The following is a 19821-nucleotide window of genomic DNA, read 5'->3' as shown; positions in this document are numbered from 1 at the left end:
TGGCTTTGGGTGTTTCTCGACTATTGACTATTTGACTCCTTTCCCACATTTATAGGGCTAGCCCTTCAGTGCTAAAGCGTTCTTTACGGTGGTGTGCTCAGAGACTGCCAAACAGAAATTGTCCGCAGGTTTGGATTTTTTTGCTGCAGTTCCAAGACAACACGATTTTGATGAAAAGAAATTGCTTGGTGCATTTCTTATTGAAGAGCCTACAGTTGATGCTTAAGTCCAATAATGCTTATAAACAATGGAACCTTATATTAACCCGTGGAAAGGCTACATTCACAAAATTTGATCCTATACAGAGTAAAAATTTAGGAGCGAGGAAACCCAAAGGAAGTTCAAATGTGTACATGGTCTTTACTCATTAAAGTCAGGTCTTGAAGAAACCAAGGTTCAGTGTATTTTTGACCAATCAAATTTGCAAAATCCCGGATAGAATTTGAGCTCCTCTTGAAGACAACATTAAAACTTCACGAGTTCTAGTATATATACCAGCAAATGCTTCAAATTTAAACCTCAAAACTGGAGTTTTAAGTGTGCATTTTTCCTCTTTCCTCTGGTTAAAAAAATGTTTTAAGCGAGCCCTGCTTCTATTTATGAAAGGATAAACATGCAACTCAAATTACATAAAAGAAGGCAAGAAACCATCAGTTCCAAAACATGCGAGGCAGCATAGTTCTCTTTTCTGCATTAGAAAACCAAACTCAGCTGGAATAGACAAATTATGTAGACGCACATTGAAAATGCACAGACCTTTTATTTTCATTATTCTAAAGGAAAAGATTTACCAAGAAACTCTCCCAACTGCGATCCTTTTCAAGCTATCAACTTTACGAAAGAAAGATTGTTTGTCATCAAAGAGAGACAGAAGGGCAACAGGGAGGGAGATGGCGGCAGCGATCTCCTTTGTACAAAACCGTCTGTGTGCATAACCTACTAGATTCAAAACAACATGAAAACATCAGGAAAGTGGTGTTTTCCAGAGCTGAAATCTGATCCCTTCAAAAACATTAGAAAAGTGGCGTTTTCGAGAGCTGAAATCTGATCCCTTCAAAAAAAAGGTTTACGCTACTGCTGGCCATATCCGGTGATGGCCATGTAGAAATAGTTGCTTGAAATCATTTGGTTGTATCATACTTCCATCCGAGAGCTGCTTCAATCATTACTGGAGAGTATGCATAGTATGTGAGATACATTGACCAAACAAGAAACGTCAGATTCCTCGCCAAGGGCTGCACCCACACATATGGATGCAAAATTAATATCAAGTTCTTCAAGGACCATGATTAATATGTTCCATGCATATATATCACTTGTTTAAAAAATTGGTAGCTCAGAAATTTTGCCAAGAAAAGGTACCTGCAGATGGACTGGCACATGGCGATAGGTAATGAACGCAGAGGCCGGCCACAAAAGGAGTTCATTCTTAAGAATAGCTGGAAAAAGTGGTTCAAGTTCTGATGCCATCTGATTTACTGTCTTACCTGCAACAGATTGATCTTGATTAAAGTAAAATTCCAAAAAACCACTTCTGTAAAAAGAAGACACATCTTTGAGAGAGAGAGAGAAAAAGAAAGAGAGAGAACTAGTGCGTACAAATTTCTGACAACCTAGCGTGTGCACAAACCCTAACCCTAATCACAATGGTCCTGCCACCCTGCCCTTCCCTTCCTGTCTCCTTCAACCCTACCTCACTGCACGTTCACACAGCCCCAGATTGCCAAGCATGAGTGGCTCTGCTGTTTCGCGCGCTGCCTGCAACGCTAACCCGCCACCTGGGCGTGTTGCTCCCAGCCCTTTTCCGCCGCCTGTTACTGATGCATGCTGTCCCAACCCTAACCGCTACTTCTGAAGGCTAAACACACGCTGGATTTCCACCCATAGCTGCCTGCTGCTTCCCACCATTGCTCTACCCTCCCGCAGCCCTTCTTGCCATTCTCTATCCTCCCGCATCATGCTTTACCAGAAGTAGCCAAAGCCAATCCTCCCACCATAGCCATTTCTCCTGCCGCAAGCTATCCTTAGCCCACTTACACACTCTCACACACACATACCTACGCCCACACACGCGTACGCTTATACACTTTTTTCTCTCCCACACTCCCATCTTTAGGGGAGATTGAGAAGTGAGGCGGGTTCGGGGTTCTTCTCTCCAAAGTTTCTCTATCAAAGGCGTCATCGGCCACCTAGTTGGATGTTCCTACCCTCGGGTCTCAATCCGAGAGTGGGTGAAGTGTTGTTGAGCCGCTGCAGATGAAGGCCTGGTGGAGGACATCATCCTTTTCGGCAGAGGTACTTTCTTGCTATTTTACATTAGCTGCTTTTGAGGATAGATATCAGGTCCCAAGTAACCTGTTAGAATTGCTTTTCAAGTGCTGCCACACAATCTTGGTTGCCAAACATGTTGAGGAAGATGTAAAAATTGCTTTCCAAGAGCTACCTGCACAGATTTGGTTGCCGAACATGTTGAGGCAGATGGGCTCTATTTTTGGCATATGTGCTTAGTACAGACTCAGACATTTGTTACAAGTTGGTGATGTGGCATGCCCAGCCTGAGGAAATGGCCCAGAGGACAAGCGGTTAAGAGTTAACCGAAAAGAATCCCACCAACTTATTGAGCACCATCGAGGAGCCTAAAACCCTAAAAAGACAGAGCAAAAGGGCTAGGGTAGATTTCCATAAATTGCGTTGACATGCTAGCATGGCAAGCTGTACGGATCTCCGCATTTTGCGCTGGTGTCTAACTGCCTCAAGAAGAAGCTTGCTATCCTTGAGTTTAACCTCCTCAAGGGGAAGCTTCCCACAAGAAAAAGTTTCCAGGAATTTTCCCAATAATGGCACAAGAAGCATTCGGAAAAATCTCTTGTCACGAGTGTGACAACCATTATATATATTTACCGATTTCTTTCCCTTAATTTTTATTTAATTTTTGGGACTCTCTTGTCAAAATCACAAATGCCTGGACATTGCATGGCCAGTGCGAAACGACCGTTGGCTAAGAGTTTCACCCGCAGTCAGAAAGGGCAGGTCGCCAGGAGATGGTCGGGCCAGTCAGCACTGAAATCTGAGCAGTAAAGGGTTGGCTAAGCTCAGTTCAAATTCGTTTAGGCCCCTCGGCAAGACTTTATAAGTTGGTGGGTACTAGGAACTTCAGCCAAAGGGAGTCAAATGAACACTTGGCAATAGGGAAGCTGCATATAGGCCACCCGACACTTTCCAGAAGCCTCAGCCAAGAAGGGACACCCAATTTTGAGTGGGGGCTGATTTTTGGACTTCATAAGTGTGCTACATAGTGTGTGTGTGAGTAGTGGTTGCAGGTGATCACAGCTTTAATGGAAAGCTTGCCTCCTCTCTTACTCTATATAGCGCGACAATTTGCTCTCCCGCATCTCTCTCTCCTCTTTACACATATGGTAATGCCCCTCTAGTTGGACTTCTCAGATGACCATGTACAATTCTGGGGGTTTTATGCGCGTTTGCCAAGGCAAGAGCCTTTTGTATAGGAACCAGATTAGCTAGTTGCTAATCCCCTTCAGGTATGCGCAGTTCCATCACGAAGGAATACGAAAACGGAGAGTTTTCTCGCGTGAAAACTTGTCCAATTTATAGGGGAACTGTCCCATTGTGTGCGGGAGCTTTTGAGACACGCGTAGACGTGTTTGCTCCGCTCAAAATGATGCGAAATAGGAAATTACAGCCTGCTGTGTTTTTTTGCAGGTTTAGGGTTTCACACCTAAATTACAAGGTAATGCCAAGGAAGCCTCGGGAAAGCATTGGGTGCTTGTACATGACAATTTAGAGAGCACGAGGAATCTCGTTTAATTCAAAGGGCAAGTGACCCTACAAGTGCAGAAGCTTGAGGGCTACCCACAGATGTGATCGCACACGAATCGGAGCGCAAAACAGAGAATTACAACTACTTGTGAATTTTTTGCAGGTTTAGGATTTTGGCCAGTTTTGATGCCTACAGATTCCAAGAGCTTCGTGGAAGCTAGAGAATCACCTAATAGGTGTTTTGGTGCAAATTGGAGGCCAAAAACAAAGATTTCAACGTGCTGTAATTTCTCGCCAGGTTTTGTAAAGTGCTCTAGAGTGCGTGGAAAGTCACTGTTTACTTGGGATTTTGTCCGTGGAGACTTCTATTGTGATTATGCTACCAAAATCGGATTAGAGTAGGGAAATTTCAGCCTGAGAAAAGTGGAAAAGCTTATAGAAGTTTACAGTTTTTTCTCAAGTGCAATAAGAATAAAGAAATACCGAAAGGGGCGTCAGTCTTTGGGCCAGCAGGGTGTTGTTGTCTGCTTGGGAGAGCTCTAGCTGCCAATCCATGCTTTAGTTGAAGTGTTAATTCCAGTCACAAGCTTATTTGTAAAGTTCCTTCGTGTTGTAAAGTTCAAGTAATGTTTATAATGTAAAGATTTGGGTGAAGGCTAAAGTCTACGGCCCTACGGGCCGGTTTCATGGTTCCATCGCCGGGACAAAATCACTTTTTCTTCAGAGAGTGAGCCTTGGTTGGTTTTCAGCGAAGACACAAAGCACATGAACTTGGAATTACACTATGGCTGACAAGACAAATGACGCCAGGGAAGAGGGTTTCTCTTCGCGATACAGACAAGTTGTACCTCCAGTGTTCAAGGTTGGCGAGAGTTCACAGATCACCACTGTCTCTGCCTTTTGTTGATGTAAATGCTTCACAAGTTCCAGGGTTTATGACTGGGCAACTTGAAGACGATGCGTTCAAGAAACAGTTGGTTGTTGTTGTGAATGTGTTTTCTTGGTTGGCCACCTATGTCATAACAGACAAGGCAACTTCCTCATGCAAGAGAGCCCGTTGAGGCTCAAGGCCAGGTCCCTTATGCGTCCCAGTAAGGCAGGGAGCAATCGCATGTTACGGAGTCAATTGGGGCTCCAAGGCAAATTCCTTCTGTCTACGAACAGGTGGTTAAGCTAATTCCATAGGCTATACCAGTTCAGCCAGCCACCTTTCACAATCCAAATGTTGTTTTAAATGGACAAGAAACCAATTTTCAAGCTATGCGTCAGGTTTTTCTACCACCCACGGTACATACTGGGTATTTCACGGGTGGATCCGTGTTCCAAAGTATGGCTGGTTATGTGCCTGGAAACCAGCAGTATATGCCAGAAACAGTCTTTGGGGGGTATGCAAGGCATGATACCAAATCCCATGTATGGTAACATTGGCATCTAGCACCGGTTTCAATGCAATAGAAGTGTACATCGTTTGACAAAAGTATGAAGGTCTCATTAAGTCATTTGTACACATGTTTGATGGTTTTTCATGCGGATGCGTGCGATGATAAAAGGGTGCTTACCACACTAAATCATCTATGGCATGTACAATCACCAAAGTATTGCAGTGTTACCTTGAATCTTTTGGTTTACAACCCACGTATTCCCCAACTCAGGTCACTTCACTAGAGCAAAGGTCAAAGGGTTGGCACATGCTCAAAAGCGGGGTGATGATAGAGCTAGCACTTCACATGTACGTAAGGATTTAGTGCAATAGAAGTGTACATGGTTTGACAAAAGTATGAAGGTCTTATTAAGTCATTTGTACACATGTTTGACAATCTTTCTTGCGGATACCACTAAATAATCTATGGCATGTATATATAGCATGCAATCGAGAACGTTTGAGATTTTAAGGGAAAGGGGGGGGGGGGGGGGAGGGGATATATGTCACGAGAGTGACAGCCATTATAGATATTTGCCGGTTTCTTTCCCTTGATTTTTATTTATTTTTGGGACCCTCTTGTTAAAATCACAAATGCCCGAACATTGCATGGCCGAGAGTTTCACCCGTAGTCAGAAAGGGCAAATCGCCACGAGATGGTCAGGCTAGTCAGCACTGAAATCCGAGCAATAAAAGGTTGGCTATGCTCAGTTCGATTCATTTAGGCCCCTCGGCCAGACTTTATAAGTTGGTGGGTACTAGGAAACTCAAGCAACACTTGGCAGTAGGGAAGCTGCATACAGACCATCACACACTTTCCAGAAGCCTCATCCAAGAGGGGACGCCCATTTTTGAGTGGGGATTGATTTTTGGACTTCATAAGTGTGCTACACAGTGTGTGAGTAGTGGGTGCAGGTGATCACAGCTCTAATGGAAAAGCTTGACTTCTCTCTTGCTCTATGTAGCGCGACGACTTGCTCGCGTGCATCTCTCTCTCCCCTTTGCACATATGGTAATGCCCCTCTAGTTGGGCTTCTCAGATGACAATGTACAGTTCTTGGGGTTTTATGTGTGTTTGCCAAGGCAAGAGCCTTTTGTATAGGAACCGGATTAGCTAATTGCTAATCCCCTTCAAGTATGCACCATTCCATCGCAAAGAAATGCAAAAACGAAGAGTTTTCTTGTGTGAAAACTCGTCCCATTTACAGGGGAACTGTCCCATTGTGTGTGGGAGCTTCGGAGACACGCGTAGACGGGTTTGCTCCGCTCAAAATGATGCGAAACAGAAAATTACAGCCTGCTGTGTTTTTCTGCAAGTTTAGGGTTTTGCATCTAAACTGCAAGGTAATGCCAGAGGAGCCCTGGGAAAGCCTTGAGTGCTTGTACAAGACAATTTAGAGAGCGCGAGGAATCTCGTCTAATTCAAAGGGCAAGTGACCCTACAGGTGCGGGAGCTCGAGGGCTACCCGATCAACACACAAATCGGAGCACAAAACAGAAAATTATAGCTTGCTGTAAATTTTTTGCAGGTTTAGGGTTTTGGCCAGTTTTGATGCCTATAGTCCCAGGAGCTTTGGGGAGGCTAGGGAATTACCTAACATATGTTTTGGTGCAAATTGGAGGCCAAAAACAAAGGATTCAGCACGCTGTAATTTCTCGCGAGGTTCTGTAAAGTGCTCTAAATTGCATGGAAAGTCACTGTTTACTTGGGATTTTGTCCGTGGAGACTTCTATTGTGGTTATGCTGTTGAAATCATGTTAGAGCAGGGGAATTTCAGCCTAATAAAAGTGGGACAGCTTGAAGAAGTTTACAGGTTTTTCTCAAGTGCAATAAGAATAAAGAAATACCGAAAGGGGCGCGGCGCCTGTCTGTGGGGCCCACAGAGTGTCGTCTGCTTGGGAGCGCTCTAGCTGCCAAGACATGCTTTGTTTGAAGTGTTAATTTCAGTCACAGGCTTATTCATGAAGTTCCTTTGTGTCGTAAAGTTCAAGTAAAGTTTATGAAGTAAAGATTCGGGTGAAAGCTAAAGTCTACCGCCCTAAGGGCCGGTTTCATCTCTCGTCCCCTATTCTCCATGAATCGCTTGCAAAATAAACATACTCCTGAATGGAAAGCCCTCTTACCATGTTGTGCTCTCGGAGGGTACTGCCATGTCCGAGGGTGGGAGCTCCCAAGGATACCCTCGTACGAACAACAACCAAGAGATAAGCTAAAACTTGGAACACCCAGCAACCATGTGACAGTCGCTAGCATTAACCTCCACACACGAGAATGTGTAAATCACCAAAAAGGAAAGAGAGGACTTACCGTAGATTCTAACGATCAGCTTGCATGTGACCCACTTGCTCTCTTCTCTTGCTAATAGCATCCCGTACCACCCTATGCAAGAGGGTAAGCGAGGCTGTCAAGCTAGCCGTCACGGCCTCATGAGCTCTTAATGGTTTTTTGCACGTTGCGATAACGTATGTAAGACCAAGAAGAGGCTCTGATACCAATGTTAGTCCCTCTGTGACAAGTCAGTGACGTGGTACCACCAAGTTCAATCAATGGAATAGATCCTGACCGAGGAGCCTAAGCCCTAGCAAAAGAAGAAGAGGCAAAAGCCTTCACCAACTTATTAAAGATAGCTGAGAGGCCTAAAGATCAAAAGGGATTAGGACTAAAAAATCCTAACCCAACCAACATAGAACCTTGGCCAAAGAACCTTGGCCAAGGGGCCTAAACCCATACGGTTGAGAATTTGGATATGCAACAAAAATCAAACTTGATCCTCTCGAGGAGCTCTACGCATTGGCACAAACAAAATCCGACAACTTTCGAAATTTAGGGTTTTCAACAACAAATTCTGGTTTTTGCAGAAAATTTTAGCATGAGTAAAATTAATGTTTTTGGAAGGTCTTGTTATTTGTGTACAGATAGCACGTAATAGGAGCGAGGAACATGCATCTGAAAGCGTTTGGGAGCGACGGCGCGACTAGGAATAAATCTGATAATTTTTCTTAATGATAAGCACCAAGAGTTTTGTTTTGTTTCATAAAATTTGAATGAATGATGAGGAATGATGAATGTTGAATGACGCAATGAGATTCTAGTGCATCAAGATTCCTATCTTGATGAGATAACTCGATACTGCTGTGAGCGCACTAAAAGTTCCGAAAGGATGAGATGGCTACATAGGGACCTAGGTGCCTCAAGACTTCTGGACGGATGAGATGGCTAGATTGAATGATTGAAAACACAGTGCTCAATGTGAACGAGTGTGACACTTGTGAGCGGCATGTTCTGGGAATGTACTATCTTGAGGACTCTAGTACCTAGGTACCTAGAATTAGTGTCTATTAAAGAAAGTTTTTGTCCTCTAGTTGTTTTGCAGGGACGATTACTTTTCTTTAAGATAGGGATATGTGACAAGTCAGTGACGTGGTACCACCAAATTCGAACAAATGGAATCAATCGGGGCCGAGAAGCCTAAACCCTAGCAGAAGAAGAAGACACAGAAGACTTTACCAGCTTATTAAAGACAACCGAGAGGCCTAAAAGATCAAGAGGGGCTTTATTAAAAAATCCTAACCCAACCAACTTATAGAACATTAGCCGAGGAGCCTAAACCATAAATAAAGCAAATGCTTTTAGGCTTCAGTCCTTTTCATGTGAAGCTTTTAAGTTTCGGCCAAGGGCCTTTAAATATGTAACTAGGGGTCTCTCTCTGGCATTGTTCTACCGTGTGGAGAAACAGAGAAGAGCCCCGGAATTGTACCTTTGCGAATCAATAAAAAAAAAATATCGAAAGGGGCGTCAGTCTTTGGGGCCACTGTCGCTTAAGGGTGAAATTTCGCCTCTCCGTGTCTCGCGCGGACTTTCTCTCTCCTTCAAGTTGTTTTGAAGTACTAAAAGTGATGCCAGGTGTGTAGATTGCAATTATCTCTGTGTTTCGTCCGATCACTCACCATAAGTGATTACAACCTCGTCGGATCTGTACTACACACATGACATGACACAAGCCATAATCACACAACGACAAACATAGGTAGTGGACATCAGACTCGGCTCCCAACCATAGAACCAATATGGGCTCACCCTCGAGCCTGGGAGCCTGCAACTATCGGGCTCGCCTCTACCGCAAGGGCTAGTGTCCCATACCACACCAGGCGGGTGTGTGGGTAGAGCTGCCAAGGGCCTAGAGTCCAAGTGTGGTGATCACACAAGATGTCTCACAAATGAGACCTCGATCCTATTTATAGGACTTCTTAAACTCCCTTCAACTAAGGATGCGTCCACATGCATGTCGGTTCACACGTACCGGACATAGCTCAAGTGCCCATCTTGATGTCTAGGGACTCAACAGTGGAGTTGGCCTCTAAATGAATGGATATTCCAATGCATGAGGGGTATCAGTGTTCGGGGCCTGATCATACGGTGGACATGCTCGAAACTTGACCTATCATGATTTTCTTTTTTGTTCATAGTTGGCATGTACATCATGTTTAATGCTACAATAAAGTGTCTTTCTTATAGCATCAAAGGCCTCTGTGATCGAAATAAATGAAGGCTTTTTGGGCAATCTGTAAATAGCATGCATCTGCCTGTAGTATGTTTGCAAGAACATAATCAACATGTATTGACAGGTCCAGATGAATCTTTTACGGAATGTGATATTTTTTGTCACAAAGTGATGATGTGGCATGCCCAACAGGAAGAGAAAATGGCCAAGTGGACAAGAGAAAGTAGACTAACCAACGCAAAGACTTTCTAAGCAGCGACCGAGGGGCTTAACCTATAAATCCCAAAGCTTGAAGTTGGAGGCTGATTTCCGTAAAACACGCTGACATGTTGATGTGGCAGTCCGTACGGATGATGATGTGGCAAGACTATACGGATTTTTTCTGCAAATAGCATTGAGGTTGCCGCGTGGCACGCTATACGTATTTCTGCAAATTACACTAGCTTTTGGGAGCAGATGCTTTTGGGGATTAGTGCTTTTCGCAGGAGTGCTCTTGGGGCTCTGGTCTTAGGCCATAGTCACAGGGGACGCCCATTTTTGGGCTTCCCATCCCCACTTGGCATCCCGCCCTCTTTTTTACACAAAAAAGCCATTTGAGCCACGTCCCTCGTCCCCACTCCTTGGGACGCGTCCCTTGTGACTATGTCTTAGGCATCCCTTGCACTATTTATAAGTGCCCCTAGGCGCTCACTCTGCAAAGCATCTGGATGCAAAGTCTAAGAGCGAAGGACCCTCTAGAGTTGTACGGTTGCAACGAGCAATAATAAAGAAATACCTGAAGGGGTGCCAATCTCTGGACCCAATGCATATGGGGGCAGAACTCCACGATCATCCGTGCCATGTCGACTCTCTCTCTCTCTCTCTCTCTCTCTCTCTCTCTCTCTCTCTCTCTCTCTCTCTCTCTCTCTCTCAAATTTGAATGATTTTGCAGTTTTTGTTTGTGTTGCTATTGATTTTTCGCTCGGAGTGTCAAAGCCCGTAACAGTGGTATCAAAGCTAAGAAAGATCCTTCTTCAACGGAAAATCTGATCCTTTTTGTAGCACACATGGGTTCTCGCGGAAAATCTGACAAAGACAACACCTATCAGCAAGGCGGCGAAGAAAAGTTGAAACCCGACGCGGTGTTAGAATTTTTTTGGAAATTTCTTTTGTATTTTCTTTACTGGAGGGACAATGGCAGGTGTATCTGCGTGTGTTCCTGCATGCATCTTCCCTTTTACTTTGACAACCGCTTACAGAGAACTCTGTATTTGTGTAATGGAATTTGCAAACTTCTTTTGGGATACACTAATGTAGCTGAGTTCTTCGAGCTTCAATCTTATTTGATGGTGAAAAAGTCATGGTATTACTTCATGCACACACTTCATCGGGTTGCATGCTTGCCAATGAGATGGCATTCATCACAGTTTTTGCATCAGTTGATGGGCCTACTCATGTAGCAGATGGAGTTAAAATAATGAGGTAGTGTGTACATTTTAATAAAAGAAATGAAACGAGACCACAAATAGGGTGGTGACTACAAGAGGACGTTTTTGGCAAGTGAGGTGGTGGCGAGCAGAGAGGAAGCGACCAGCTTTGGGGCAAGTGGGCGAGCGGACTCAAGAGGGGAGGTTTTGCGAGCTGAGGGCCCATGGGAAGGCAGCAATGGAGCAGAGGGCTCTCAAAAAATGATCTCACAAGCTAGTGTAGCAGAGGGAGCCTGAGTTCAGAAGGGGCAGCCGATTCTAGAAAGAGGCCACGAGGCTGCCAGGAAAAGGAGAAAGGAGTGCGTAAGCACCCAAGAGCAGGAGTTTGAGGGCGGGCTCACTAGGTTCCGCAGAGGAAACCTTGAGTGGAAGGTTGAACGAAGCCTGCTCGGCAAAGAAGGACTAGATGCAGAGGCTGCCACCCTCAAATGCATCCAAAGGCCTGAATCAGAGAATCCAAAGGAGGGTTGCCCTTGGCCTGTGAAGCTGGCCATGTAGAGGGAGCTCAAAGGGGAGTAGCCTATGAGTCTGTGATAGCGCCAAGAAGAGAAGTCTCATGCCACCATTAGACGAACTAGAGAGAGCAGAGAAGAGGGCATGAGGCTTCTCATACTTTTGGGGGGGTGCATTCAAAAGGCAGTAAAGGTGAGCTCTCTATATCTATCGACATACAGAGCCAAGAGCTGCACCTGGTGTGTGAAGGGTTGAGCACAGCAGAAGAGGGGTGTGAGTGTTGAGTAGCTCCAAAATAGGCCTGTTGGGCCGTAAGTTGAAAGCTGCAGGGACGAAATCAGCTACTCAAGCAAGCGACGTGCATGTGTTGAGATTGAGAGCCCAGCTTGGGCCTTGGTAATGTATTTTGGTTGTTGAGGCTGAGCCCTCTCGTTGTGGGGATTATGTACATGACATGTGGAGTTGTTAAGGCTGGTTATGCGTTTATGGCGAGTCCATGAGCTATCTCTAGATCTACAAGCTTTGTATTTTGTTATTGAGCTGAGCCCGCGCAGCAATACAGCTAGCAAGTGTTTGGTGCTAGGCTTGGGGACTCTTTGTTCTTGCATGAAGGTTGCAGGTGTTTGAGTGGATAGGTTTGTGATCCCTTGTTGAGCTTGAGGTTGGCATCTGCTATAATTTCCTCATGGTCGAGGGCAATCATTGATATTTTGGAAGGAGTCTACAAGCGATAAGTGCAGGTGTTTAGAGACATCGGTTTAGTTTCTCAAGCTGCAAGGGAGGCATAGCTATAGAGGTGTTTCATCTTTGCTGCGCCTTGTCAGCGGGAACTGAAGAATGTGAGTGCAGGTGTGCAGAAGCGTGAGAGAGAGAGAGAGAGAGAGAGAGAGAGAGAGAGAGAGAGAGAGAGAGAGAGAGAGAGATGGTAAAGAGGGGGCAATCAGCCCCCCATGACCATTGACTACCATGAGCAGAAGACCCTCAGTACAAAAAGTACGATGGAAGTGGGTACCCCCTCGCCCCATAAATAGGAGCCCAAGAGGTAGGGCAAGGCCTGATAAAAATCCCCACGACCCAACAAGAAATAAATGAAATATGAGGGCGCCCGGACAAGGTGGGCGACCAGCCCAAAGTGGGCGGCCGGACAATGCAGCCTATATGCATATGCAAAGGGTGGCCAGCCCGAAGGCACACTAGTCATACATGTATGTCCTAGACCTGTGAAGCAACAGTGGTGTAGATCTAACACCCCCTCTCAGCACCGAATGCTAAACAAACCCCATGAAGCCGAAGATGTGAGGCAAATGATGAAGATGTCTGTTGTGATGTCCACTATGGGACAATACTCTGGCGAACTCTACGAGTGTAGCAGCAGTCTAGGGTGTCTCGACTGCCAAGGAATCTCCATGGAAAGATGCCCTCACGAGCAGTGTAGCAAACTGCTATACTCCACCGATACAGGGTGAAGATACTACGTAAAGGTCCCGAACTGAAACTCCTTGTCGTGAAGAAGTGCCAATATACCTGCAAGTGTCGTGCCCAATAGGATTTGTGGTGTCTGTAGTCAAACTGTTTGGAGAAAATGGGGAAGCCAAGGAATCGTCATGAGAATGATCGAAAGCTTGTCAATGCATGAACCTGTAACCCAGTGTGGCCAGGTGGCTAAGCTGTGTAAAACTCCAAGAAGGCCAGATGCAACAATCTGCACCGTAAACGTCCTCCAAAACAAGGAAAGCCAGACTAAGCAATCTGCATTGTAGAAGCTACCGTAAGCTGCAACAATCACCAAAAGACTGCACGAACCACCACCGGATGGTGTCCTGTCAGTAGGTAGGGTAATCCAAGATGAGGGGAAAGCCAGACTCAACAGTCTGCGCTGTGAAGGGCCTCTGAGAAGAGGTGTGGTCAGACCAAGCTGTCTGCACCGTAATCATCCTGTATGAATAAGGGAAGCCAGACTGAGCAGTCTGCGCTGTGAAGATCCTCTGAGAAGAAGAAACTTGAAAGGCCAGACCAATCTGTCCACGCCATCTTGCCTGTATCTCTTGCCTCCAGTTCTCCGATGTCAACCAAAACAAAATCCACGCCAACAACGCCACCAAACTGCAATTCGGTGTGGCTCTCAATGTGAATGAGTGGCCTACTGCCCAGGTCGGGAGATAAGTCTGTTTTAAGGTTACCGAGGGTGAGTGTAAGCAACTCTGAAGGTAGCAATCCAGATGATCAGGAGAGTAGAAGAGCAATTGCATTACCATCCAAGCCAAGCTCCAGGTGACTCCGGATGTAGTCGTGGGATGCCTGATCTCCCGCATCTCGCACGTAAACTCTCCAAGAGAGTCCAAAGAACTAAAGTCCTACTCCAGTCTGTAGATCAGGCAATGAACCTGTCCAAGAAGAGATCCAAGGTCCATGTAGATGCTCCTATGTAAGCAAGTGATCTGACGTGTCGAGGTCAAGTGGTAATTTTCTATCCACCAAAGATGGTGGTGTCTTCTCTGGGAATGTCGGAATCCCATATACCATGAGCATGGCCATATCTCGTGTGAACTCCTCTGATGAGTGCATAGGTGTGTGTCCATAGCAAACCACAAGTCACCACCCCCTCTAGAGTGCGCAACCGCCCAATGATGGCTGGAATGAATGGATCTCCCAAGGATCGTACGCCCGTAGATGATCAAGCCGATGTCGAAGATACCGTGTACTGCAACAAACACTGAGAGACCGCATGGACCACCACCGGATCGTGTCCTGGCCGGAGATAATTTCATCCTATGTGAAAAACTCAAACCATGTGGTTGTTGTCCACCCAAAAACTCAACTGTGAGGTGATGAAAACGCTGCTGTCCAGTGATTTCCAGCATGCTCATACGCTCCCCATTGGGTCCGGAGCTGTGCAGAGGAGTATGGGAAGGGTGGTGAATGACTGTCCCTCCCACAGATGGGCTGAAAACAGAGAAAATAGCAAGGGTTAATGGCTGAAATCTAATGAAGACGAAGAGGATACAGGACCGGTAAGGCACCAGATGCCAAGCCGGTGTGGAAGGCAAGAACTGGAGACTCCCTTTGATGCCAATGCTCAGCGTTTTGCTGAAAACGCAGCAGCAAGGAAAAAATGCAAGGCTGCCAGAAAAACACAGATCTAGCCTTGAAAAACGCAAGGCCGATCTGATGCTAGTTGGTTCGATTTTCGGCAGGGAGGGGGGGCGCCAAGAGATGGAGCAGCAGATCGCAGCAAGCAGGGCTAAAAAAACACAGCCTGAACCAAAAACGTTGATGGTGCTGAAAACCGCTAGGCAACTCTGCACTTTTCCCGCGACAAAAACTTGCAGAAAGCTAGCGCTTGGCCTTGTAGAAGGAGATCGTTGGCTGAACTTCTGGTTCTTGCAAAAACGCAGGCAGATCTGATCCTTTTGTAGAGGATCCTGATGCGGGGATGCACCTTGGAACACGGCAAAGCCTGAAGCTGCTGAAACCATGTGAGTGTGCGTGTGCGGAAGCATGAGAGAGAGAGAGAGAGAGAGAGAGAGATGATGTTGTATTTACGTCCTTCGGGGGCCAAAATGACCCATGGGACCACAAAGAAACCTACAAGTTGCTCCCCTCATGTGTGTAGAGGGCGTAGTGGGCTAGTAGCTTTCTTGTGTGTTAGTGTTGTGTGATGATCCAATACTTTGGCAAAGTAGATGCCTAAAGCTACTAGGGAGGGGTGTGTCCGAGAGAGAAGCTCCTCAAAGGTGACACCCACTTGCAATAGCAGTGGGAAATCAGCACGGATGTGTGCGTATGCTGGGCACTCGATGGTGACATGGGCCTCGCTTTCCACTTTGCTTAGATTGCATTGTGTGCATGTCCTTCTATTTTCCTTAATATTCAGCCACCCTCCCATTTCAATCTTGAGCATGTGTGATCACGTCCGCATCAAAGTAATGGCCCGTCTTGCCCGGTGGGACATAGGTGTCCTGATATGCATCTGGGTGTCCCCAGTCTTGTAGGTCTCCCAATATCGTGTATTGATGTGTTTGCCGTAGTATTCAAATTTGGACCTGTGTACTGCTGTACTCCATCTAGTGTGTAGGGCTTCAAGTATGCTTCTGTCAAAATTCAGCCCATGCTCATGTTCAGTGCCTTCCTCTATATGCATGTCCACATGGTCTCCCACATTCCATCTAGAGAACCATTTCCCTCTGTCTTCTACGAGACTGGATGTGAGAAATTACTCTTGCAATTCTTTTGCGGTTTACATCCGGCTTGCCATGCCATGTGGGGTAGACGGCTCTCCGGCATCATCTTAACTTTCATGAGGTATCTGTGTACCCTCTGTAAGGCTTGCATTTCCAAGGGTCTCTTGCCTGTCTCCAAAAGCATCACTGAGTATGGGGTGGTAGTTTTGATCCCCATGTGTCTACAGAGGAATTTTTTCTGTATCTTTTCAATGTCATTCCAAGTGCTAGCGGGGATACTCCCCCCCATACCTCTACACCGTAAAGTATTGTTTGGACGACGCATACATCAAATGCCATAGACTTGATTTCCCATCGCTTTGTGACACTTTGCTTGCATATGTTCTCAAATTCATAGTATTTCACTTGTCCTGCATCAATATTTTGCGCGCAACTTCCCCATGCATGGTTTGAAGGTACATAGATGCCCAAGTACTTGAACCTCTCAACCGATTGGAGTGTTTGCCCGTCATACGTGATGATGGGCTGATTCTCATTTCTACATGTGTGGACTGACATAACCTTTGTTTTGGCTACATTGACTGACAAACCCGTTGCATTGCAAAATGCATGTATTGCATCCAAAAGTTTCTGTAGAAGGAGAGCCTTGTGGGCAAAGAGAACCACATCATCGGCATATATGAGGAGAAGAAGCGTGAAAGTACCAATACTAGGGTGATCTCCCCCCTCTCCCATAGCCTTGTTAATGAAATCATCAAGCTCATCTATGAGAGAGAGAGAGAGAGAGAGAGAGAGAGAGAGAGAGAGAGAGAGAGAGAGAGAGAGAGAGATGGTGAAGAGGGGGCAATCAACTCTCCATGACTACCATGAGCAGAAGCCCCTCAGTACAAAAGTATGATGAAAGTGGGTACCCCCAAGCCCCATAAATTGGTGCCCAAGAGGAGGTAGGGCAAGGCCTGATAAAATCCCCACGACCCAACAAGAAATAAATGAACTATGAGGGCGCCCGGACAAGGTGGGCGGCTGGCCCAAAAGTGGGTGGCCGGACAATGCAACCTATATGCATATTCAAAGGGTGGCCAGCCCGGAGGCACACTAGCCGTACATGTATGCCCTAGACCTATGAAGCAATAGAGTGGTGTAAATCTAACAAAGAATACAATAAAGATTTGTGCAAATTTACGGCGGAGAAGTTTGCCCGAGGGGAGTGCAAACGTCAACTGCAAGTTGACACTTGTGTGAAAAGACTATTCAAGTATTCTAGAGACCCGAAATTTGTGAAACATCTAAAGAATTACCCGATTGATGAGATTCACTCGAGATGGCGTGAGACCCTAGACTCTCCTCTCAGGTCGGGAAGAAAGCTGAAAGGACAGACGAGTGCAGAAAAGCAGAAACTGTATTTGCAGAAAGAGCTGGACAGAGCTCTTGAGAAGAAGATGAACCCGATAATGAAAGCCTTGGAAATCGGAAGATTTCCCCTGCTATTTGGGCAGGAAGTTGGCATTCAAGGTGGCGAGCAGATCCAAGAAGCGTATTCATTTCGAGGATGACCCAGATTTTCCTTCGTCTTGAGAGAGTTCCGACAATTCGTCGTCCTCTAGTTCCAATGAGGATGAGAAAAGGTGGAAGAAGAGGAGAAAAAGCAAGAAAAGAAAATGAGGATGTCTAGAAGGCATGGTAGGCCATCTACTAGTTCAGAGGAGGAGAGCTTGTATGTCACAAATGGGTGACGTGGCATGGCTTGGCTATGGGCAGCAGATGCATACACACCCCGATTGGCCAGAAAAATAGTCCCAGAAATTACATTGCAGGGCCGACAAGGCAGCATCATACGGATCTCCGTGGTTTGCGGGAGAAAAGCGGAAAGCTGGCTGACGACAGAGCATACGAATTCCGAGGATTTGCGGGCCTATACCGAACCTACTTTTGCACAAGAAATTCTACGCAAGTAATTTTTTTGAGAACCTTTTGGGCTTTGCTTTATTTTAAGCCTATTTTTAAAAGTGAAAGCTTTTGGGGCTCTACTTTTGGGCATCCCTTGTAACCTTTAAAAGCAACCCAAGGGGGCTTTCTCTGCAGAGCATTTGGACGCAGAGTCTGAGAGAGAGCACCCACGGGAGTTGTACCTTGCTTGCAGATTAATATAAAAAGAAATACCAAAAGGGGCGCCACTCTTTGGGGCCAATATCTCTAGGCACGGAACTCCACCGGGCCATGTCGTCCTTTGTGAACTGTTTTAAAAGTGAATCTCTGTTGTGTCGCGGTAGAATCTTGACTTGGAGTGTCCAACTCTGTTACAGTGGTATCAGAGCACAACCGCCTTCTCTTCTACCGGGAAATCCGATCCTTTTTCCGCGGCACTTACGGATTCAGACAGAGATCAGTCTACTTCCCCTGCATCCGAAGATGCAGGAAGAGATCACTAAGAAGATTCACGCAAGGACGGCCTGCCTTGGCCTACTCAGGCGGAGCTTGAAAAGATGGAGCGTCGACGATTGATTGACGATGCAGCAAAGATGATGCTAAATTTTACAAAGGACCCGAAATTTCCAAAATTTATGACCCACACCTCCTTCGACGAGGTGCATTCACAGTGGCAGCAAACCACAGAACCACCCCTCAAACCGGCACTCAAGAAACCTCCTACTCCAAGGATGTTTACAGAGGAAGAATTAGAAGAGGTGGTTGATACACGGATTTCTCAGGTTTTTGACGCGCAGAACAAAGCCGAAAAGCACGACAAAAAGCAAAAGAAAGGCACTGACTTCCCGGGTTATTTGGGTCGTCAACTACATTTGCCTCGGCAAGAAAGCAGAAGAAGCATGTGCGATTTGGAGTACCCAGTTCTTCTTCTTCTTCTTCTTCTTCTTACAGTTCTTCTTGCTCCTCTAACTCGAGCGAAGAAGACAGAAAAGGGATAAAGCGAAGCAAAAAGCAAAGCTTCAGAAAGGGCAAGAAAAAGGCAAAGAAGCCTAGATTTCACCCAGTTTCTGACAGTTCTACAGAGGACTCGTCTTCAGACAGTTCGGACTCCTATGATCATACATTCTATGCAAAGAAGAAGAATTTCTATAAAGCCAACCAATATGACTTTCTGAAGGATAAGAGCAAGAAAGTCCGAGAGTTTAAAGAAGGTGGATAGTCAATTAAACTTGACACGTTTTCTGGTTATTGAGATGCTTCGAAGGCTTTGGCCTTCATACAACAATTTGACATAGCTTTCTCTCAAGGACGTTACTCAGAGCACTCCAAGATTCAGAGGGCTACCTCTTACTTCAAGGGAAATGCTCAAACTTAGTGGTCCACGCTTCTATTGAACAAGACAGCACCAGTTAAATGGCTGAAATTTAAAAGGCTTTTTATTTCTTCTTGGTTGACTCGGGAGTACGAACGCGACATACGAACTGCTTGGAACCATCTTCCGATGACCAAGAAGGATACATTGGACGCATATTGCGAGACATTCTGGAGCTCTTTTCTACCAGCCTCTTCATTCAAGAAGATCTCGTTCAAAGAACAGATTGAGCAGTTTACTTTGAGACTTCCTACAGACATCCGAGATCATTGCTTAGAGCAAAAGTCAGATTCCATTCAACAACTAATGAGTCATGCGAAACGGGGTATTGCCATTCATTCAGACAGTTTGCCCTACTCCACAGATGAAATCATGACGCAAAGGACCGAACAGACTTCGAACAATGAAAGTAGAAAGAAAAAGAGCAACCCAGAAAAGAAAGAAAAGGATCCACGACCCCAGCTCACTCTTCAAGAGAGGGTCAGCTATATCAAACAGGGGAAGTGCTTTGGATGCGGGGAAATTGAGCACATCTCGGCGAAGTGCCCTAAAAAGGTACCGAATAAACAGGATGAAGAAAGGTCAAAGAGTTTGAAAGAAACTGAGAAACGTGGCAGAAAAGGCAGATGAAAGCAGAACTGGTACCACATTGCGTGGGGCCCGAACTGAATCCAATGAATGAAAGTACAAAACTTTGCCGCTTTTAGGGCAAAGTGAAAGATCA

The 19821-nt window shown here is 45.7% G+C and overlaps 1 protein-coding gene across 1 annotated transcript in view; it reads right to left on the bottom strand.

The window, feature by feature from the left end:
• Positions 1 to 740: 740 nt before the first annotated feature.
• Positions 741 to 19821, bottom strand: part of LOC147424817 (uncharacterized) — a 118618-nt gene continuing 99537 nt past the window's right edge. Inside the window, exons 3-4 of the mRNA XM_086499602.1 lie at positions 1363 to 1487; positions 741 to 1235 (exon numbers count right to left, since the gene is read on the bottom strand). Of these exons, the coding sequence (XP_086355728.1) occupies positions 1122 to 1235; positions 1363 to 1487 (239 nt within the window). The 3' untranslated portion in view covers positions 741 to 1121. The remainder of the gene's footprint in view (positions 1236 to 1362; positions 1488 to 19821) is intronic.

Source organism: Adiantum capillus-veneris, chromosome 25, assembly GCF_014529385.1.
Source record: "Adiantum capillus-veneris isolate H3 chromosome 25, ASM1452938v2, whole genome shotgun sequence".
NCBI lineage: Eukaryota > Viridiplantae > Streptophyta > Polypodiopsida > Polypodiales > Pteridaceae > Adiantum > Adiantum capillus-veneris.
Note: the sequence above shows the minus strand (reverse complement) of the source record. Positions and strands in the feature narration are given on the sequence as shown.